General features: G+C 47.7%; 1 protein-coding gene across 2 annotated transcripts in view; it reads right to left on the bottom strand.

Moving 5' to 3' along the window:
• The window catches only part of PTPRG (protein tyrosine phosphatase receptor type G), a 649,319-nt gene that overhangs the window by 25,316 nt on the left and 600,767 nt on the right, over positions 1-23,236 (bottom strand). For both annotated transcript variants that reach the window (XM_008146280.3, XM_008146281.3), the window contains 2 exons: positions 11,440-11,531; positions 4,351-4,447 (listed from right to left, as the gene is read on the bottom strand). In XM_008146280.3, the coding sequence (XP_008144502.1) occupies positions 4,351-4,447; positions 11,440-11,531 (189 nt within the window). The remainder of the gene's footprint in view (positions 1-4,350; positions 4,448-11,439; positions 11,532-23,236) is intronic.

The following is a 23,236-nucleotide window of genomic DNA, read 5'->3' as shown; positions in this document are numbered from 1 at the left end:
GCTAAATTAAATTGGAGTCCCTGCCACCCCAACAGAGCTTACGCCATTGAGGGAGCTAGAGCTGCCTGAAAGGGCACTGTCCTTGCACAGCCCTGAAGTCAATGACCAGATTTTAGGATCCACTTAACTTTAGCTGTGACCAAAAGGGGGTGATGCTATGTGCCTCTAGTTGCCCAAAAGAGTGAGCTTGTGATTTTTAGGATAACAAACTAAATAAAATAAAGCTGAGGTCAAAATTTTATTTTCCCTAGCTAGAAATGGGCAAAATTTACATTTCTGTTTATAGTCATGGCCATCCAAGGCTAGTTCAAAAAGAAGTCCAATGAATGGATTAGCCCAGACACGACTGACTGACTGTATCAAACACCTTTTGATAGCCGTCTACCTTCTGGGAACCGTGAATTGCTTGTTCTGACAAACTCAGACTATAGTTGACATGAACAGGACTGCCTGATAGAAATAGGCCCCGAATGAAAAAATTCAATAAGGCACCTGGATACAACCTGTTCTGGGTTCTTAGCATTATATTGTCAATTATTTTTCAGAGGGACAAATGAAAAAAAAAATCCTTCAAGTGGCAATTTCACATTTAATTAATAAGGTAATAGAATGGTTAAGCAGATCAATGCACGAGCTGGCATCCACATTTACCTTAAAAGTTGTGATGCTTTGTGAGAAAGTTGTTTTTCCAGCACATTCAAGGACAAATTTTACTTGTTCCATGACATTTCCATGCTTACCTCTGCTATGCAGAGGTATTAACATAGGGGTAGACCAAGCTGATAAGTAATATGCCCAGAACCTGGCCAAATGGCCAGGAGGCCACCAAAACCCAACTCTCTGAACTCAAGACAATGGAACCGCATGATTTGAATTTGTGCAAATAAAATCACAATGGACCTGTGAAAGCATAACCACATCTACCTGGAGACGGTGGTTTCCCAGCAAAACCAGGACCCTTGCTCACGTCACACAGAAGTTGCTTTGATTTCCTCCCTTTGCTTTGCCACAAATGTTTAGCCAAGACAGTGAAGTCACTAGAAGTAAAGGTTGCTGTGGTGGAGAGCAGTCATATGAGCTACAAATCCTCACAATCTCAGCACAATGAGCCTTGACTGGATTGGCCAACAAATACTACCAGAGCCAATTCGCTCCAGGATGGAGAGAAAAGAAAAGTCTGACTCTTCTTCCTTATTCTCTTGTTTACCTGCTCCTTCTCTCAGATAGCTGACACAGACACTCTTTATCAAAAAAATGACTGTGGTTCTTTTAAAACTTTATCTAGAGGAAGAAGTAAAACTACTTTCATAGATGACACAATCTTGTGTTTAGAAATTCTAAGGAATCCACACAAAAATAACTATTAGAATAAATTAGTTCAGCCACGGTTGTAAGACACCATATAAACATACAAAAATCAACTCTTTCTATATATTCAGTGAACAATCTGAACATAAAAGTAGACAATTCCATTTATAATAGCATGAAAAAGAATAAAATACCCAGCAATATATTGCATAAAAATGTAGCACCTTTAAAATGCAGACTATAAAACATTGTTGAAAGAAATGAAAGATGACTTAAGTAAAATGGAAAGACATCCCATCTTAATGAATTGAAAGACTATTGTTAAGATGGCAGTGCTTCCCAAATTAATCTACAGATTTGATGCAATCCATATCAAAATCCCAGCTACGCTTTTTCTTACAGGAATAAGCTGATCCTTTAGCCAAGTCATGTGGAAACACAAGGGACCCAGATTAGCCGGGGACAAAATCTTGAAGAAGAACAAAGTTGGAAGACTCACACTTCCCCAACTTCAAAAGCTTGTTACAAAGCTATAATCAGTAATCAAGACAGTGTAGTACCGACATAAGGATAGACGTTAATGGAATAGAATTGAGAGTCCAGAAATAAACCCTTACACCTATGGTCAGTTAATTTGCATTAAAGGTCCTAAGACAATTCAATGGGGGAAAAGAAGAGTCTTTTCAACAGAGTACTGGGACAACTGGATATCAATATACAAAGAATGAAGTTGATCCCTACGTCAAACCGTATACAAATATTAATTTAAAATTGATCAAAGACTAAATGTAAAAGCTAAAACCATATTCATGACTGTGGATTAGGCAATGATTTCTTAGGTATGACACCAAAAGCATAGGCAACAAAATAAAAAAAATACATAGGATTTCACCATAATTTTAAAAAACTAGTGTGACCCATAAATGTATACACACACTTTAAATAATTATAAAGGCAGTTAAATGTACTTTAACTGTTTATTAAAGTACATTCTCAGAATTGAGCTACCAGCTGTTACAGTGTGTATACATTTTTTGGGGACACTCTTGTATGTGCATCAAAGGAGGACACCATTAAGAAAGAAGGCAATGCACAGAATGAGAAAATGCTTGCAAATCTGTCCGATCAGGGATTTGTATCCAGAATGTCTAAAGAACTCAAACTGGAAAAAAAAAAAAAGGATAAGTAATCATTTTAAAAACGGATAAAGAATGTGAATAGATATTTCTCCAAAAGAAATATACAAATGGCCAATAAGTACATGAAAAGATGGCCAACATCACTAATCACTAGGGAAATGGAAGTCAAAATCACGGTGAGACACCACTTCACATGCATTAGGATGGCTCTTAAAAAAAAAAAAAAGTAACAAGTGTTGATGAGGGTGTGGAGACACTGAAACCCTAACATATTGCTGGCTGGAATGTAAAGTGGTGCAGCCACTTTGCAAAACAGTTTGGGAGTTCTTAAACATTTTAAACATACACTTACCACATGACCTAGCTATTGCATTCCTAAGTGTAATCCCAAGAGAATTAAAGATATATGTCTACTCAAAGCCATATATACAAATGTTCATAGCAGCATTATTCACAATAAAAAATTTGAAATAATACAAATGTCCATTAAATGATAAATGAGTAAGCAAAATGTGGTATATCTATAGCACAGGGTATTATTTATAAGAAGGACTTAAATACTGATACAGCTACAACATGGATAAATCTTGAAAACATCATGCTATGTAGAAGAAGCCAGACACAGAGGGCTACATGTTGTCTGAATGCCTTTATATAAAATGTCAACATAGGCAAACCCAGAGAGACAGAAAGTAGGTACATGGTTTCTAGGGATTTAGGGGGAAAGGGATGAACTGGGCGTGGCTGGGTAATGGGTTTCTTGTTGGGTGCTAAGAATGTTCTATAGCTAGATAGTGGTGATGGTCGTACAACTCTGACTCCACTAAAAAGCAATGGAATGTAAACTAGCTCTAAATGGGTGAATTTAATGGTATGTGAATTATATCTCACTGAAGTATTACAGACTCCAGCACTGTTCAAATTTAAGTGGTCCAATTTAAATGCACTATTACATAAAACTCTATAATGTGTTCCTTACCATCATGTATGTTAACCATAAACACCTGTGCTCCTGCCATTAATAGCACAGCATATATTATCTGCCAGTGACCCAAGCACCGATGTCTACGAAAAGTGGTGATCTGGCCATAGAAGTGGCCTGTGCTCCTAGGTATTCCTGGGCTCCATAAGAATAACACTTAATTGTCCTAGCCGGTTTGGCTCAGTGGATAGAGTGTCGGCCTGCGGATTGAAGGGTCTCAGGTTCGATTCCAGTCAAGGGCACATGCCGGATTGCAGGCTCAATCTCCAGTGGGGGGCATGCAGGAGGCAGCCGATCAATGATTCTCTCTCAGCATTGATGTTTCTATCTCCCTCTCCCTTCCTTTCTGAAATCAATAAAAATATATTTAAAAAAAAAAGAATAACACATATTTGAGTCTGGGATCTTCAGGATACTCTTGACCCCGGAAATATGTTGGCTAGGATTAAACACGTGGGCCACAAGGACTGGAGGCTCACCACTTAGGGCAGAGACCAATTACCTCGTCTTAGAAAGATGGCTTTGAAAGTCAACTTACTTGATTCAATTTCAGAATTTCTATTTGTATTAAAAGATTTGGCTCTCACAGGTTAAAATCATGTCAAGATAGCCACATGACATTAAAATTTTTTGGTTTCACATATGGAGTCACATGTGAAAACAGTGAAGCTCAGAACATTTTCTTTTAATCATCTTATTATTAAGATTAATAAAAGCGATCCTACAGCTAATGGAAGACTAAGGGGGCAGAAAATGTCCCCATTTTTTCCTGGGTCCTGCTGAAGACGGGTGAATGACAGATAACTTGCAAGGGTAGTTCTTTGTTGGCACCCTGAATCTGACTGCTTGGCTTTCAGCTTATACCCGGCATGAAGATTTAATCTCCTCGCAGTCGAAGAGAGCTTGAAGTTGATTACTCACATGCTAAAATGTTGATGTATCTGTTTTTGTGCTTGTTATCTGGATGATTGGAATGTTCTGCGGTGATGTTCATGTCAGCCGTACAGCGTTGGACTTCCTAGTGAAGAAAGCGCAAGATTTCAGAGGTTTTAGACACACCTGAGACGTTGAACAACAAGCACAAAGTATTCACTCAGTCCCTAGCCACTGTCACTGTTACCTCCCCAAACAACTTCAGAAATAATTAGTACTGACATATTCCTAACAAAGGTAGGAGGGATGTGAACAAGATAAAAGGATTTCATTCTTTACTAATTCATCAATCATCTTCTTTAATACAGATTTGTCCCTAGACATGGGGATTACAAAAGAGTATCTCTTTTTAAGTCTGTCACAGTCTCACGGGGGAGAAAACCATGCAAAAAGATAATGATAATCAAGCCTGATTCACAGAAAAGAGGCCTGAAGAAATTAGGGTCGGAACATAGAGGAATGTCAGATGGGAGATCATTCACGGGTCCTGAAGAATGAGCCAGCATTTTCCAGGCAGATGTATAAAGCCCCACCATGAGCTGCAATATGCTTATCAATTATATAGTCTCATTTAAAAAATTATTTATTTATTTGAGAGAGGGGGGAGGAAACGGTAGAAGGAGGGAGGGAGAGGGATAGGGAGAGAGAGAGGAGGAGGGAGAGAGAGAAATTGATTTGTTGAGAGAGAGAGAGAGAGAGAGAGAGAGAGAGAGACATTGATTTGTTGTTTCACTTATTTATACATTCATTGGTAGCTTCTTGGATGTGCCCTGACCAGGGATCAAATCCACAACCTTGGCGTATTAGGACGACGGTCTAACCAACTGAGCTACCTGGTCAGGGCTACATAGCCTCATTTTGTAACTATCAGATTGCAAATGGACTATAATGACTCAGTCCTGAAATGACACTGATATATAGCCCAATCGTCATATCTGGCTCAAATATATGTCTCTGATAATTATTTGTGAACTCTATTTAAATCACCCTTCTTTAGAAAAACAGCAGAAGCAGCAATTCTCATTGGCTACCTGTGCCATGGGTCTAAACATCATCCATTAGCCTAAACCAGGTTGCTGTAAAGTCAAATTTTTCTGCACTGTCATGCTTCAAACCCAAGAAAGTGCGGGAGCTAACTAGTAAGGGAAGTCCTTGGCAGCGCGCAGCTGCTCCGGAGCAGGAGCAGTGGCCGGATAATCGGGAGGCAGTTTTCCACGCGGCAGCTGTAGCGGCGTGTAGGAGCGCGCAGGCTTTCTGTCACAGAGGAGCTGCAGAGCATTGTGGATGTTTTCCAGTGTTCACGTCGGGCATCACAAACACACGACTTGCACATTCACAGAGGACTTCCGGTGACGAGGCCTCTCCTCTCTTCTCGAGGAGGAACCCACTTTAGTCAAAGCAGCCCAGGTGTACAAAGGGGCGCCATCTAGTGAAAGAAACCACATTCGTGGCTCCTGGTTCTGGGGCGCTGTAAATGGAATTTTTCATAATTATGGGCCCTCCCAGTTGTCCATTAAAAAGAGAAGAAAAGCCCACAGGCATGAATTCAACACTCCTCTGTGTGTTTCATGACAATGCTTACCCTTTCCTTACTCTTACTAAGTGTGATAAACTCTGATCATTTCTATTCTCGTGGTTTATATCCTATGGCTTGGCAAATGCTGGTTTAAAGAGGCCTAAGGCTGCCTTCGGCTCTTTCCTCTAAAACAAGATAAAGTGTTGGGCACAGAGCGATGAGTCTTGAGATCTCAACATGGTCAAGAGCACAGCAATGCTCGCCATACTCCGCGCACCTGGGGAGCTGGGCCTTCAGAATGGCCTAGAAAGCCCGGGGAATACTCTTCTGAACAGTATCAGGGCAGAGAGCCTTTGAAAATGGATCTGTCTTCCAGAAAACATGAATTCAATCTATGCACAAATCCCTGAAAAACATGACACCCTTTGCTTCTGGGTTTTGAAGGTCATGGGCTGGCATGTACCTCTGCAGGGCTGAGCTGCTGAAATAGTGTGCCGAGAGACCCCAGCTTCCAGTGCTGTAGTCTGGGATGTGCTTCATTTGCTGGTGTTCCCCCCACTGTGTAAGTCTGACCACCCCAGCCATGCACTGAGGTTGAGCCTCTATTATAATGTAATGCAATTGACCGAGCCTGCTTGGGAGCAGCTGTCTGCACCGCTTACAGCAGTCATCCGATATGGCCAATCAGACTCGTGGTTGTCTAAAACCCTCCATCGGATCTGTTGCCTCTATTTCACTTTTCCAATTATGTGAATGACAGAAAACAAAGAATAGTCATAAACCATGTGAAATCTGATTTTATTAGAAACCAGGGCGTTTGCCCAAGGCCTTGCGACTTTGTCTTGTTGATAGTGATGTCATCTGTAATTCCTTGCAGTGCTGCCTGCCTCACTCAGATGATAACATCGTCTGATCTCGGAGAGCGGCTTTCCCCATCAGAACGGGCGTTTCAAACTCAGTGCGATTTTAATAGGTGCTGAAACCTTCCAGTGACAGTGGCGGATGGAGTGTGTGTAGGAGAGTTACCTACTTAGCCCTCTGACAAATAGTTTAGGATTTGAGCTTGTAAGTATTTTACTGTCTACATAACAAAGCTGGAATTCTCAAAACGACATCCTTAGTACTAAGAGGTACACAGCCACAGAAGACGAGAGATTTAAAATACGGTGAAACTTCAAAAATGAACAAACACACACACTAAGAGCTGACAGTCTCAGGATTGCTGGGAGGTGAAGCAGCACAATCCCCCTCTGCGTGGAGGCCTGCTGTCCTGCCATCGGAGGCACAATTGGAACAAATGACTGGACGAAAACACATCTGGACTTCTCTCGGCTGCCTCCGCGTCACAAGCAGGCCGAGGAGAATATCGGGGCCTGCTGACCCGTGTGAGACCGAGTGTGTACCATTCTCGGGGCCGGGCTCAGCCAGCTGCTGGTCACACTGCCGCGTCCCGCCTGGACTCCGCTCAGGCCGCAAACTGCTGCCCACGATTTCCTTCCAACGCTGCCCTGACATTGCATCCTCGCCCTCAGAACCCCCGGAGGACGGGGGGGCGGGGGGTGGTTTCCACATTCCTAGCCAGCCTCCCCAGGGCCCATCCCGCCCCTCACCAACCCCTTCCCATTCCCAGATAGTGTTAGCTCTGTGCCCTCTGACTCCTGTTCTCCTCTGACTCCTGTGCTCAGTTTCCTGCCACTTCCCTCGCCCCTAGCTCCCCAGGCCGTCCTCTGCCCCCGCCACCCAGATGTCTAAGGAAAGGCACCGCCTCACGGCTCCAGAAAGCCAGCCCGTCTTTGAGTGTCATCGTAAGATAAAATGATCTTTTCTACGCAATTTGTGGAACTTGGCTCACTCACTTTCGTCTCACCCTTCGTATGAACCTCAACTTAGTCAACTATGATTTTCTTCATAATAAGGGTTTAAAAATGCTTTTCTTCAGGACCTTGAAGATCCAAACTGGCATTTTGTCCCTGAGGCTCAGGAAACTCGACAGGGTCTTTCCCTGCAGGGGGCGGTCTGCACGCAGCATCACCCCTGTTCCCCCGATGGCCCCGGCCACACGCACTCCGCATCTCACATAAAGTGACTGGGGCCGCCGGTCCCTCAGCGCAGGGGCTCAGGTGGACACGGCTTTGTTCTCTGGATTCAAGATGAGCAACGGGCCCAAATTTAGCTCAGCTGGAGTTAATTGTAACCGAGGCAATGCCCCCAAGGATCTGGTCCAGGGTCCTGGACCTCTGGCCCCATCCTGCACTCTCCTGCCCCGGCCAATTAATCCTGACGACCCCAGGGCCCGAGCTCCCCTTTAGGAAGGGTCACGCGAGCACTGCGCCCGAGGGAGCCCCTGGATGATGACGGTGGGGCCTGGGGACTGAGGCTGAAGCCGGTTCAGGCAGCCAAGGGAACAGAGTCACTGACGGCCTCCCGAGACAATGACTGATGTTATGCCCAGTGACTGCAAAAGCCGCTAGAGGTATAATGTGGCCAGCTTCTCACAGGCTCCAAAATTTACCCGACTAGACAAAAAGCTTGCGTTCAGCATCAGCAGAATGACCACTGAACCGTTTTTCTCCTCCTCCTCCAAGCAGCACAGTATGAGAATGTAACAGCTATTCTCCACTATTTTCCCCCCACTGCCATCCATGATTTTTTAAGAAGATGGGGCAAACAGAACTTCCGGTGAAATACCCAATCATTCCACAGGGATCCGCTCTTCCGCGCTCCCCGGGACGCCGTGTCTGTGTGAGCATGTACGTTGCTTGGCCCGCGCCCAGCACATTGAACTTGAGGGCAGGGCCGCTCTTTAACTCCCCCTTGTACTTTACATTGTGGCAGAGATTACCAGGCACTCGTCCCTGATACATGAGCTGTTCTATTCTCAATGGCCAAATAGCCATTGAGATATTTCTCTATAATCTTAAGATTAGTTCTTTGATTTTAGGGCTTTATTCAGATGTTACATAAGATTTTTATAAGTCACCTTCCCAGAAATCTGGGAAGGCTCTAGACCAAAAAGACCATGTCGTGGGCTGCTGGCATTCTCGGTGGGGGCCCCTGAATTCTGGCTCCTGCCCCTGCCCCGTCTTCAATCGCCAAGGCGATGGCTGGCCCCTCAGCGGCATGACGGGTCTCAGACAATCGCTGGCATTCCTGGTTTTTCTCCGCTGACGTCAGCTCATGGCAGACACTGAGGGAAGTCTGGAGGGTGTCGAGGTTCAGCCTGTGGGCTCGCTTCAGAAAGCCGGGACTTAACACCTAAGGCTGTCATTTCAAAACGAAGCCTCCCAAAGCCTTCGTTTTCTCCTGGGCCAAGTGTCCTCATCTGTAAAACGGGGACAATAAAGCAGCCCCCTCCTGGGTGGTCCTAACGAGGGAGGCACAGGCCGGCCGGCGTCGTGCCACGTGAGAAGACCTGGCAATCCGGGGTGAGGTTACTGCTCCCTTACCACGAGGAGGGTTTTGTGTTGTGTTTTTAAAATCACACACGATCTCCTTTTCTGACCTTCCTTTTATAGCCCATTATGATCTCCTGTTTCTAAACCAGCCTCAGTATCTCCTTCCATAGCCTGTTACCAGTTTTCCTTTTCAGCAGAGCCAGCCAAAAGCAATACTATTACTGTTTTTAAATACTGCCCATTGCCCCTACGTTACAAGCTGACAGTGTATCCGTGAGTTCTCGTGCTGTGTCTCATTCCCCTTCGCGTGGCTCCCTTACTGTTCTCTTGAGAAGGAAGGAGATGCCTCCTGTTCTGAGCAGCTCTGGTTTTCAACCTTTCAAACCGGACAGACTGTGAAATGACACCAGCAGAACAACGCCTACCCCCTCCCTCCCCCACGACCTGCTCATAAGATTTAAGCTCTAAAGTTCAATACAGGCTCCAAAAGCTGCTGGCCTCCGCCTTTTTTTCAGGCTAGAAATAGGGTGCAGATGCCCAGGATTTGATAAGAGGCATGGTTTTGGTGCTGCAGCAAAGCCATTTTAAGTCCCATCAAGTTTACAGAGGTGTAGCTGATTATTTTGAATAATTAAATGGTGTCGAAACCAGCTGTGATGAATAGCACTGGGGTCTCAAATCATAAATAATTGAGAAACTGGAGTTGCATTTGATCATCCTGATCAAATTCTGTTCTCCGGAGGATAAATGTTTGTGCTGAATACCATCCGCATTGTTAAATGCCTCAATATTCTCGCTCAGTCATCCAGCCAGCAGGCAATTGAACTCAATCACTCTAACACCACACACAGTTGCTGTCCTCATGAATACAAAACGTTTGACTTTAAACCATGTTCTCTGCAGTTGAATAGGCTCCTTTTGGGGTAAGCGTCAGGCACATTACATACTTGACATGTTTTTATTTGTTCCATGAAACACAGGGCTGGGCAGGGTAAAAATCGCTCTACCACCTCTGCTTTGATACCCCTCAAAAAAACAAAGCTAAACAGACACTAAGAGAAAGGCTTTCTTTCACACGAGTTGTCGCTGTCACGGCCTGGGGACGGCCTTCGGACTCGGAATCTGCACAGAGACGGGCTCTGGCCCTCCTGCCATTGCTCATCCTCCACGCGGAATCGCCGCACCCCCCAGCTGTGCGGCCCGAGAGAATGTCACAGGGCTTGCCTTCCATCACTTTTTCCATTTGGGACAAGAGGTGGGCAGGTTAGCATCCTCATCGTCCTTTCCGTTTTCAAGCAGAAATGAGACAGAGGGAGGAGCCGACTTGCCCAGAACGCCAGCAGACAGCTGAGCTGCCGTGCACACTTGGCCTCCGCGGCACGGCTCCCGCTGCCAGGGATGTGCCTAGCGCGGCGCCTCGGTGGGGAAAAGGGCAGTCTAGTCTGTTTAATCGCTCCCATCGCCACCCTGTCACTGTGAACTGGCAGGGACCCCAGAGCTGGCAGGCTGCTGCGAGCTGCGCACTACCTTCCTTCCCGTACCCAGTGCTGGGAGCCAGGCGGCTGGGAGCCCGTCTCCTCTCCCAGGATTCCTAGTCCAGGCAGCATCGACCTGCGCAGGCCTCCCTCGCCATGACCCCAGCACTTTCAAAGATGAAAGTTCATCATTCATTTTCCCCAATTTGAGGATGTCAGTGACGCTGGGGCCATTTTAGAAACGAGGATACTGGGCCCAGAGACGCAGTGACTGGCCCAAGGGTGGCACAGCTCATTAGGGCGGAGCCAGCATCGCCATCCTCAGATTCCAAATCTGCAGGCCCCGCCACAGCTGCGCACCCTGGACATGGGGGTCGGGGGGGACGGAGACAATGAGCCCTGTCCTCGTGATGGCTGCAGCCCACTTAGGATTAAAGTGAAGACAGAGCCCGAGTTCGCCTCTCCACCTCTCAGCCCGTTCTTTCACGGAAGTGCATGCTGGGGGCATGTGACGCCTAATTTTCATTCAGACAAAAATGCCTGTGAAAATGGGAAGTGTAAGGAAAAAAAAGACAATGATACACAATCTCCGCTTTCCTCATGGTTATGCTTGAAGTCCATTCATTTCAGGCTTAAAAAAACCCCTGTCAAACGCGAACGAGGTCCCTGGACAGTTCCCTCTGAAACATACCTCAAAATCCTCGGAGAAGCCATGCTGGTTATTGGAATAGAGCTCCCCGATGTGTTTCACAAACTGTTTCACCGGGATGGCCTCCATGTCATCTGGGAAGAGAACGACACTCAGAGTCACACAGTCTGTCTCCACAGAACAAGCAGCTCCGGTGAGGGGGACGGAAGACAAACGCGTGGTTCTCGGAAGGAGGGACACCACGTGCCCCCTGAAATAGACGTCCCCGAGACAAGCATCGGGGTTCACTTTACGTTGGGGTCTCATTACGATTTTGAATGTTTAGGGTTAAACGTGGTTTTAAAAAAAGGTACATCATAAAAATTACCTCTATTTTTATATTCAAGGCAATTTACCTAGTCAAATTGCCACATACTCTTAACTAAAAGTCTGATCTTATCAAGGGTACCCATTTGTCAATACATTTTATCACAACCTCGTTGGCTTTTTTAAATTGCTACTCAATGGGGCCCAGCTTGAAGTTGGGGCGATTAAGTTCTCCTTGCAATCTCTGCAGGCTAAGCAATCTATATACACCATTACAGATAGATGCCACGTACAAGCCGCCTTAGGGTTCAATGCCATCTATGTAAAGTATTCAAGATTTTAGTTCAAGACAGCTGTGTCCGCATGATGCCAAGTAATCAGTTTGGCTGAAGTAACGGGAGTTTTTTTGGTGCCGACAGCCTAGGTATGGATTCAGGAAGACACCCCGTTCCAATTTGTTATGTTGTCACTCCACGAGGCCGCTCTCAGTTCCTGACCCACACGTGCCTCAAGCTGCTCCACCCAGATCCCAGCCGATGCTTGAGGGCCCTGGAGAAACGGCCACGCCCCGCTAACCGGAGAGCCCCAACCTCTCCCCTCCCCCACCAATATTTCCTTTAAAAAAGACTCCGCTGAATTTGAGATAAACAACAGACATGACATTTACTTTATTCAGAGTGAAAGATCTTTGGCAAACGCACAAACATCTAAACTGCCACAGATGCTTTTCTTAGCAAAGGGTATGAAGATCTGTATGTGTAAATGAGGTCCTACTTTGGCAAGAATGTTAGAGATCCAGGCCTGACAATCTGATTCCCCTTCAGCTGGTGACAGCTAACATTGACTATGTCATTCCTCCTCTACTTTCTTTCGAGAGAGCAAAGCTCCAGGGTGGCTTTTTGCATCTATTGACATTTTCAAACTTGAATCATTCTTAAGCGGAAAATAGCATCTCTTATATTTCGTTTAAGGAAGGTGATTTATGTGCTCATAATCCAAACTGCTTAGCACGAGACACGCTCCTTGTGAAACAGGTGCTGCTCTGTAAGCGCACATCCTTTCTGTGCGAACAATTAAAGACCTGATCATTTTAATTGGCCACCTTATGAAAAAATTGCCAAGTTATTTACCAATATTCCAGGATTGAAGCTGTTCATGAATATGCAATCACGCTGCACGCCCAAGAAATCTATAGCTCCGTGATGATGTAACCGGCATTAACTAAGTAAGCAGAGCCAAAACGTTTCCCCAGAATATTTAGCAGAATGCACAGTTTAAAAAAAACGTTCCCCACATTATCTGATCAGTTCACTTAAAATGTTCAGAAGTAAGCAAATTCTAAAATAATGATCAAATGGCAAATACATCAGCTTGGGCTGGAAAAGGGGTTAATTATGTACAAAATTGGAGAGTCTCTAAAAGAGGAACCCAAGAATAGGCTCATCTTCAGACAAGAGGCAAAATAAGAGAGATGGCAATAAGTTAGCCCCTCAAACGCTCCCGGATACCGACGGCAGCCTTTCTCTCCTGTTCACTGTCAAATGAGACATTCCTGTTTGCAAGGGCAGAGTGTCATCGTTAACAGTGTCAGAGGTGGAGGACAATGACAGGTGAGAACTGTAGATTCCTAATAAAGGTATGGTGAGCACATGGACTCTAGTTCAAAATAAGAAAAAGACATGTTCGCTTTAAAGCTCTTTTTCTCCGCAAGGGACAAGCCACAGCATTTTAGAGGTCACAGCCTACCTCAGGTCATTAAAACCATGCTTTAATGTTAACAGTCCTCTTTTTTCCCCTGGAAAGTGCTCATCTGTAACACCCAGGCTAATGCCATACATGCCCAGGAACCGGGCTACCCGCTGCTCCAGGGCTAGATGCAGCAGAAACCCAGCAGGGCTCAGCAGGCTCATCCTGGCAAGAGATGACTCACTAGCCTCTCCAATTCTCTTCTTTATCCAAGGAAGTCTAATCACTCCCCTTGGGTTACCAGGCATCACTGGAAACGCCATGAAACTGGCAGCCAGCCAGCCAGACACAGACACACACACACACACACACACACACACACACGCCCCACATGCACGCTGTACTGGCCACCATCAGCTACACAGATTACACATTATTTGTCTTTTAATCAAGATAAATGAAACTGAGGGGCCATAAATCTTTTTTCTCGATATGAAGATGAATATAAGGCTATGACTAATTAGAAGTCCTAATAGTTTTCCTCTTATACAGTTTTTCTATTAAATGTCTGTCAGCATGAGCCAGATAATTATAAAATTGCTGTATCCAGCAGAAGGCCAGGCAATTAGGGCACCATCCCAGACCTGAGCTGCTCGATTTTCATCTGGACGGACCCTCTGTTACAGGAGCACGTCCACCTGAAAGATGTTATTTCCACGAAACATCGGAGTCTCATTAACGAGTGCAGCGCATATTAGGCAAAACCACGGACCAGGTGCTTTCTGTGCCCTTTTATGTAGCGCATGCATGAACATGTATGATTTTCATACTCATCTTAGAGTGGAGAGACAAGCTCAGAAAGATTAACTGAAGGCTGCAGTATGGCTGCAAAAGCTGGCCACCGACCCAAGGTCCAGACGCTCCGGCTCAGAGACCGGGTATGTCGGGGCAGAGTGAATGGGAACCCCTGGATGAGGCACTGACTGAGCACCCAGGACCCAGCCAGAGGGAGTGAGGAGGCCTCTGCCCAATGGAGCCTGTGTGTGGGAAAGTGAACGCGGGGACTGCATTCAAGCACATGGTGAGGACGAGAAGTGCCATCCAAGGGATGGAGCTGTGACTCAGGTGAGGGCACCTGTCCCTGAAGCCGTGGTGGCTCAGCCAGGTGAGGGCGCCTGTCCCTGATGCAGTGGTGGCTCAGCCAGGTGAGGGCGCCTGTCCCTGATGCAGTGGTGACTCCATCAGGTGAGGGCACCTGTCCCTGATGCAGTGGTGGCTCAGTCAGGTGAGGGCGCCTGTCCCTGATGCAGTGGTGGCTCAGTCAGGTGAGGGCACCTGTCCCTGATGCAGTGGTGGCTCAGCCAGGTGAGGGCACCGGTCCCTGATGCAGTGGTGGCTCAGTCAGGTGAGGGCGCCTGTCCCTGATGCAGTGGTGGCTCAGTCAGGTGAGGGCACCTGTCCCTGATGCAGTGGGGGCTCAGGCAGGTGAGGGCACCGGTCCCTGATGCAGTGGGGGCTCCATCAGGTGAGGGCACCTGTCCCTGATGCAGTGGTGGCTCAGGCAGGTGAGGGCGCCTGTCCCTGATGCAGTGGTGGCTCAGTCAGGTGAGGGCACCTGTCCCTGAAGCCGTGGTGGCTCAGGCAGGTGAGGGCACCTGTCCCTGAAGCCGTGGTGGCTCAGGCAGGTGAGGGCACCTGTCCCTGAAGCCGTGGTGGCTCAGGCAGGTGAGGGCACCTGTCCCTGATGCAGTGGTGGCTCAGTCAGGTGAGGGCACCTGTCCCTGAAGCCGTGGTGGCTCAGTCAGGTGAGGGCGCCTGTCCCTGATGCAGTGGTGGCTCAGTCAGGTGAGGGCACCTGTCCCTGAAGCCGTGGTGGCTCAGCCAGGTGAGGGCGCCTGTCCCTGATGCAGTGGTGGCTCAGCCAGGTGAGGGCGCCTGTCCCTGATGCAGTGGTGGCTCAGTCAGGTGAGGGCGCCTGTCCCTGATGCAGTGGTGGCTCAGTCAGGTGAGGGCGCCTGTCCCTGATGCAGTGGTGGCTCAGTCAGGTGAGGGTACCGGTCCCTGATGCAGTGGTGGCTCAGTCAGGTGAGGGCACCTGTCCCTGAAGCCGTGGTGGCTCAGTCAGGTGAGGGCACCTGTCCCTGATGCAGTGGGGGCTCCATCAGGTGAGGGCACCTGTCCCTGATGCAGTGGTGACTCCATCAGGTGAGGGCGCCTGTCCCTGATGCAGTGGTGACTCCATCAGGTGAGGGCACCTGTCCCTGATGCAGTGGTGGCTCAGCCAGGTGAGGGCGCCTGTCCCTGATGCAGTGGGGGCTCAGTCAGGTGAGGGTACCGGTCCCTGATGCAGTGGTGGCTCAGTCAGGTGAGGGTACCTGTCCCTGATGCAGTGGTCGCTCCATCAGGTGAGGGCGCCTGTCCCTGATGCAGTGGTGGCTCAGCCAGGTGAGGGCGCCTGTCCCTGATGCAGTGGGGGCTCCGTCAGGTGAGGGCGCCTGTCCCTGATGCAGTGGGGGCTCAGTCAGGTGAGGGTACCGGTCCCTGATGCAGTGGGGGCTCAGTCAGGTGAGGGCACCTGTCCCTGAAGCCGTGGTGGCTCCATCAGGTGAGGGCACCTGTCCCTGATGCAGTGGTGGCTCAGTCAGGTGAGGGTACCTGTCCCTGATGCAGTGGTGGCTCAGTCAGGTGAGGGTACCTGTCCCTGAAGCCGTGGTGGCTCAGTCAGGTGAGGGCGCCTGTCCCTGATGCAGTGGGGGCTCAGTCAGGTGAGGGCACCTGTCCCTGATGCAGTGGGGGCTCAGTCAGGTGAGGGCGCCTGTCCCTGATGCAGTGGTGGCTCAGCCAGGTGAGGGCGCCTGTCCCTGATGCAGTGGGGGCTCAGCCAGGTGAGGGCGCCTGTCCCTGAAGCCGTGGTGGCTCAGCCAGGTGAGGGCGCCTGTCCCTGATGCAGTGGGGGCTCCATCAGGTGAGAGTACTGGTCCCTGATGCAGTGGGGGCTCCATCAGGTGAGGGCGCCTGTCCCTGATGCAGTGGTGGCTCAGTCAGGTGAGGGCGCCTGTCCCTGATGCAGTGGTGGCTCAGCCAGGTGAGGGCGCCTGTCCCTGATGCAGTGGTGGCTCAGCCAGGTGAGGGCGCCTGTCCCTGATGCAGTGGTGGCTCAGTCAGGTGAGGGTACCGGTCCCTGATGCAGTGGTGGCTCAGTCAGGTGAGGGCGCCTGTCCCTGATGCAGTGGTGACTCCATCAGGTGAGGGCACCTGTCCCTGATGCAGTGGTGATGGGGGAGAAACAGAGACCAAGAGCTGAGTGGAATCCCAGCGAGGATGCTCGCACTAGCCCCCTGCCACACAGGAGATGGTTACGGTCTGAGGGCAGTCGGTATAAAGAGAAGGCAGCCACCATTTATTAAGCCCTCACTGGCTTCTAGGGACTGTGCCTCATGCTTTTTCACAGACTTATCTTTGTAAGAACTAGGCAAAGGGGACCTTTCTATCCCCCATCACACACAAGGAAACCGAGGGGACTTGTCTCTAGTGACACCATTCCTCAGTGGTAGAGCCGAGATTCGAATCAGGTGCACTGAGCCCAAACCTGCGCTCCTGTGCGCCGAGATGCACTCTCCAAGCCCCACGGCGTCAGGAAGAGCAAGGCACGAGAACAGCTCAGCAACCCGATGAAAGGGCACTTCCTCATTTTGTGCCAAAAATGTTACTTGCTGGGTTTTCACATCACAAAGGTATACTCCATTGGGCAAAAACGGGGCTGCTACTGTCATCACGCAAGCACCCCATTATAAAATGTTTGAGAGTCTGTTGCAAATCAGCACCTGCAACGTGGGCTTGCTGTTAAATGACACTATTTATACTTTCCCCCAGACTTTAGCCCTTTGTGGCTGGAACTAAACTCTGTAGGAAGAGGCCGTTTATTTTGGCCAGTCGGCAACAAAACGCCCCGTGGACCACTTCCGAGGAAGTTGAGATTAACCTCTGGTTCGCAGGCACCGGAGGCACCGGAGGCAGAGGTGAGCACCCCCTCAGAGAAGGTGCCGAGGCCAAGGCTTCTCAGGAGGGAAAGGAGCGGAGCAGCGTGACCGCAAAGGCAGCACCGGGGGAGATACGGGGAAGTGGGTTTGAACACACAAAGAAAGCGGTTCCAAAACCTGCGGCCATGTCTCTGCTGTGCTCACACGTTCAAGGCCATGCGGGGAGCGCCCGGACTCGGTCTACGCTTCTAACCCGCTCGCGGGTGCTGAATTTGCTGGTCATCAAACACACGTGGAAAAACAGCTTTCTTGTCGGCAATATCCGAAAGGAAAAATCAGCCACCAGGGGGCACTGCCGAGGCCCAGCCCGGGACACCTCCGGGAGGCGCTCCAGCCTGCGAGTCCGGGATATTGTGCAGCTGTCTGGCTGCCAGCCACGGTGACGGACACGCCCGAGTGCCGGGCACCCGAGCATGGTGTGCCCCCCTCTGTGCGACTCCCCTTCGGCATCTCTAACATGGGGGTGATGACAGGACCTAACAGAGTGTTATGAAAAGTAAACTAGATAACACAAGTCCTTGTAAGAGCGCTTGGCCTTTAGCAAATACGTAATGACTGTGACTTACTGTCCGGTGCTAACTGCTTATGCATATGATCCCTCTGAGATCTAGAGGCTGTCATCACCTTCATTTAATAGATGGGAACATGGGCTCAGAGACCAAGGTCCACTGTCATTATCACGGATGGGGTCAAAGCTGACCCCAAGGCTGGCTTCTTCCCGTGATAGGACCTCTCTAGACCTTCAACTGAAAATACATGGTTAGCCCTGAGCAGTGGTTGAGCGTTGGCCTGTGCACCAAAGGGTCGAAGGTTTGATTCCCGGTCAAGGACACATACATGGTTGCAGGTTCAATCCCTGGCCCCATGGGGTGCGTGCGGGAGGCAACCGATCAATGTGTCTCTCCCACATCGATGTTTCTTTCTCTCTCCCTCTCTCTCTCCCTCTCCCTCCCTTCCACTTTCTCTAAAAACCAATGGAAAAAGTATCCTTGGGTGAGGAGTAACAAAACAACAGAAAAAGGAAATACGGGGTTAGAGAGAGCAGAGAACCCATCAGTTAGCTGCCTGGGCTGCCGGCTGCAGGGCTGCTGAACACACACTCCTGCTTGCTTACTCGGGCAGTGTGAGGGTCCATCATTACCGTTAAGAGTCCAAGGGGCTAAGTCACTCACTCTGTGATCAATCTGTCAAGTTCATTTAGCCCGTAGTGGTTCCCTCAGCCCTGTTCCAGATTCCAGCCAGACCTGTCCGTGGGCAAAGAGAACCTACAAAGTCCCAGCACAATGCGTGGCTGAGGTCACTCCTGCTCAGACCCTCCCCAGCGCCACGTCCCAGGACTGGGCTGTGAGCAGACAGTGTGGAACGCAATGTCCTTCTTGCCTGCCCCGGGGCCCCAAGGCCACGCTCAGGCCTCTCTGTGCCGGTAATACCTCTGTATCCACTTAGGAAGATACATTTAGGCAACTATGAAACACGAGGACAATACCGAGATTTCAGTCCCCGAGTCGGGACACAACAGCGGAGTTTTGTCCGGACTCTGAGGAGGCAAGGAGTGTTGGGGAGATTGGAACATTTTATTTCCTGCCATCAAAAGAAATCTCTTTTCATTTGTGACACAGTGAAGTCAATAAAGAAAGGGTTTCATTATAGTCAAAAGACCAATAAATCTTCTTTGGAGATAATCTCTGCATAAATAAAATATGCCAACAAGATTGCTTTAAACAGCACCTTTAAAACCCTTTCATACGCTGGCACCTGCTGAAGCTGGGGACCTTCCACTAAGGTCTGTTTAACTACCGGAGGCATGAACCACTTCTGGATTTCTAAGCTACTGGTTAGCAACAACATTTTGTATTGTAATACTCTCATTAGAAAGTGAGATTTTCTAACTTCCAGAGAAAAGCATAGCTAAGTTCTGACTTTAAAAAGCTATATATAACGAAAGTATAAAAGAATAAGTAATACAGTATAGTGAATAGCCCCACCAGTGTGGCTCAGTGGTTGAGTGTCGACCCATGAACCAGGAGGTCACGGTACGATTCCTGGTCAGGGCACATGCCCAGGTTGTGGGCTCGATCACTAGTAGGGGGTGTGCAGGAGGCAGCTGATCGATGATTCTCATCATTGATGTTTTTATCTCTCTATCCCTCTCCCTTCCTCTCTCTGAAGTCAATAAAAACATAATATTTTTTGAAAATACAGTGAATATAATTTGTAGATGACATATGTACACAAGGCTTCATTAATAACTGCAGCAAAAATATTATTCAATTTTTTTGTTTCAAAACAATATTCCCATGTACAATTTAACTTATCTGGGGGAGGGGGAGGCCCACTTTCCCCAAACATCATATAGGGAGGGAGCAGACACTGCAATTCACAATTTTTGTGATAAAGAATTGATGTCATTTCTACAGTGATTGGAACGTGACCTCAAAAGCACTTCTTTCATGTTGGATAAATCCTGTTGCATTAGCCACCACATTTTACTTAAGTGTAGGTGAGACCAGGAAAAACTATCTATGCTCTTATAAGACTGTGTACACTGCAGAGTCTAAATTCCTAAATATGTTAAACTTTGTATAATGGATCAACTTAAAATTCTCAAAAATACCTATAGCCCTAGCCAGTTTGGCTCAGTGGATAGAGCGTCAGCCTGGGGACTGAAGGGTCCCGGGTTCGATTCTGGTCAAGGGCACATACCCGGGTTGCAGGCTTAATACCCAGTGGCGGGGGGGGGGGGGGTAGGGGGGCGTGCAGGAGGCAGTCAATCAATGATTATCTCTCATCATTGATGTTTCTCTCTCTCTCTCTCTCTCTCTCTCTCTCTCTCTCTCTCTCCCTTCCTCCCTCTCCCTCTCCCTTCCTCTCTGAAATCAATAAAAATATATTTAAAAAAACAACCCATAAACAACCCATAAACCCATATTCCCATGTGCTACCATGAGTAAGAACTGCTTACTCTAGAAAGGTTACCAAAGCTTTCCTTAACCATTTGTCTATTTTATATAACTTCTCTGAAGTCAGCATAACTTACTGATTCTCCTTATGCTTTGGAATAGAAAGATCAGAACTATTTATTTATGAATTTTAACCACAGCAGAATCATCCCAAAATTGCTGATTTAATGTATAAATTTAGTCAACATTCAACATGTTTATGAATCCTCCTGGAGTCATTTAAATCACACAGGGAATAAAAGTACTAGTGGGCTGAGTCTCTTCCTTAGGAAGGAAGAGAATAAAAATGACCAGAGAACAAAGGTAAGGGGAGAGGGTCTTTGATATGGAGGAAACTTTAACCAGCTGACTGCCAGCATATTTTGAATTTAATTAAAAAAGGTTCGCCGCTTGTGTCTATAGACACTTATGGCGTACAAATGGTTAACAGCAGGATGATGAATTCCAAGACAATGAGCGAGAATTTAGTGCCGAAGCTAATAGTTAGTGAAAGTAATGACAAAGAACAACTCAGAAAAAAAACCTAGAGAATATTCACATTTTGAATTTGAAGAGGCCTTGCTTGAATGAAGCAATATCCAAATGAGGAGCCCCAAGACCTGAGATCTGAGAACTGCCAAAACAGCACCCCAAGAGGGGGCAGGGCCATTTCTAAGCATCTGTGCCCCGAAGTCTCACAGAATTATAGCGCTCTCTCCACCATTTATCAGTGTCACCATGGGCAAATTAAGTAACAACTCTGAGCCTCAGTTTCTTCACCTGTGAAATGGGGATATCAACTGCACCAGTCTCTACAGGAGTACAGTGGAAATAAACACAAAGCATGAAGTTGGTAAATGCTCACATATTAGATGGTGATGATGATGTTTTCTAAAAAAAGGTTAAATGTAAAATAAGTTCTAGGAACAGAGTATATTCCACATTCCACATTGCTGTATATGTATGGTCCTGTATATTCCACATTCCACATTGCTGGCTCAGGAGCTCTATTTTGTAACAGTTTGGCACCTGAATTTTCCATCTTACCCTGTTGCACACATTTTTAACCAGCACGGTGATTCAGTGTCCAGGTAGTTGTCTATAAATATATTTTTAAAAGTCAATTATAAATATGAGGCATTCCAGTGATACAATAAGTTGATAAATCTGGGCCTGTAGACCCATTATTAGGTTTTGGATAAGGATGAGATGTAACTGAGATCCAATGGGCAAAATAAGTATTCTATGTGATCTCTATAAATATCCTATTGTTTTTAGAAACAAGAACAATTAGAAAATTCCCAAGGTAAATGACTTAAAATCATCCCAAGGAGGTCTCCAGTAGAAAAAAGTTGGACCGAGATTTAAACAGAATGAAAATAACTCAGAAATTTATTTAAATTGTGTTTTTCTTATAATTAATTTCCTCACGTAAGAGAGAGTTTGTACTGTAATAACTAAAAGAAACCACAAGAATAAAGAGAATAACGATGGTTAAAGTGCTTCATAAATTACATTTAACAAATTTAATTGTTATTATTATTTAACTAGTAGCCCGTTTGCACGAAGATTTGTGCAATAGATCTTCATTCACCTGGCTGCCTGCACCAGTTTTCTGCCGGCACCGGGGACCCAGACCTTGGCTGTGGCCACCGCCTTCTGCCTTCTTTCAGGGTCCCGGCTTGGCCCTGGGCGGTGGCCTTGGGCTCGGCTGCACCCAGCGTCCCGGCTACCCGATCTCAGGAGCGAGCCGACCCCCAGGTCGGCTCGCTCCGAGTATCTGCGAAGGCACCCCGCTGGCTCCCAAGGCCGGGAAAGCCTAGGGCGGCTTTCCCGGCCTTGGGCTCCGCCGCACCCCAGCGTCCCTGTGACCCGATCGCAGGAGCGAGCCGACCCCCAGGTCGGCTCGCTCCTGCGATCGGGGTGCCTGCAACGGTTTCCTGGTGGGCGTGGTTGATGGGCGTGGCTTGGTTGGTGGGCGTGGCTTGGGCGTAGCGAAGGTGCAGGCAATTTGCATATTTGTCTATTATAAGGTAAGATATAATATATTGATTTCAGAGAGGAAGGGAGAGGGAGTCAGAGATAGAATCATCAATGATGAGAGAGGATCACTGATGGGCTGCCTCCTGCACGCCCCCTACTGGGGATCGAGCCCACAACCCAGGCTTGTGCCCTGACGGGGAATGGAACCTGTGACCTCCTGGTTCATAGGTCAACGCTCACCTTCTGTACCACACCAGCTGGCCTACAAATTTAATCATTGAATAGGATGGTGGGGTTTTATTTAAGAAAAATAAGAAATTGGGATCAAGTTGAAAACTCTTTAAAGAAAGGTCATAGAGGGTAACTCCTTCCCAGTCGAGGGTGAAATGAGTTTACCCAGGCATCTCTTCACAGTTAGGAAGGCTATCCTACCTGGGAAAACAGAGAGGAATCTCTCTTGGTTTCACTAGGTCAGTGGTCGGCAAACTGCGGCTCGCGAGCCACATGCGGCTTGCGAGCCGTGGTTTGCCGCTCTGTTGACTAATGAGTTTGCCGACCACTGACCTAGGTAAGTCCTTGACCACCACACGCATTAAAGCTAAGGTCATTCAGTTTCACAAACGGGCAACAACTTGTCAAGGATGCATCTACGATGCCAACTGAGGTACCGCCAGGCACATGGGTTCCTCGGCCAGTGGAGAATTTGAAGACATGTATTCCCATGTGCTACCATGAGTAAGAACTGGCAGAAAGTCGTGTTTAAGGAAGGCCTTTGGGTTGGATTTTACTTGGTCATGAATAGGGAGCTGGGACATGAATCAGGAAAGATTCAAAAGTGTCTCTGGTCTAAGACTCCTCCGAGGTGTGGGTGGCAAGGCTGGCATG

This window comes from Eptesicus fuscus, chromosome 18 (assembly GCF_027574615.1).
Source record: "Eptesicus fuscus isolate TK198812 chromosome 18, DD_ASM_mEF_20220401, whole genome shotgun sequence".
NCBI classification, from domain to species: Eukaryota; Metazoa; Chordata; class Mammalia; order Chiroptera; family Vespertilionidae; genus Eptesicus; species Eptesicus fuscus.
Note: the sequence above shows the minus strand (reverse complement) of the source record. Positions and strands in the feature narration are given on the sequence as shown.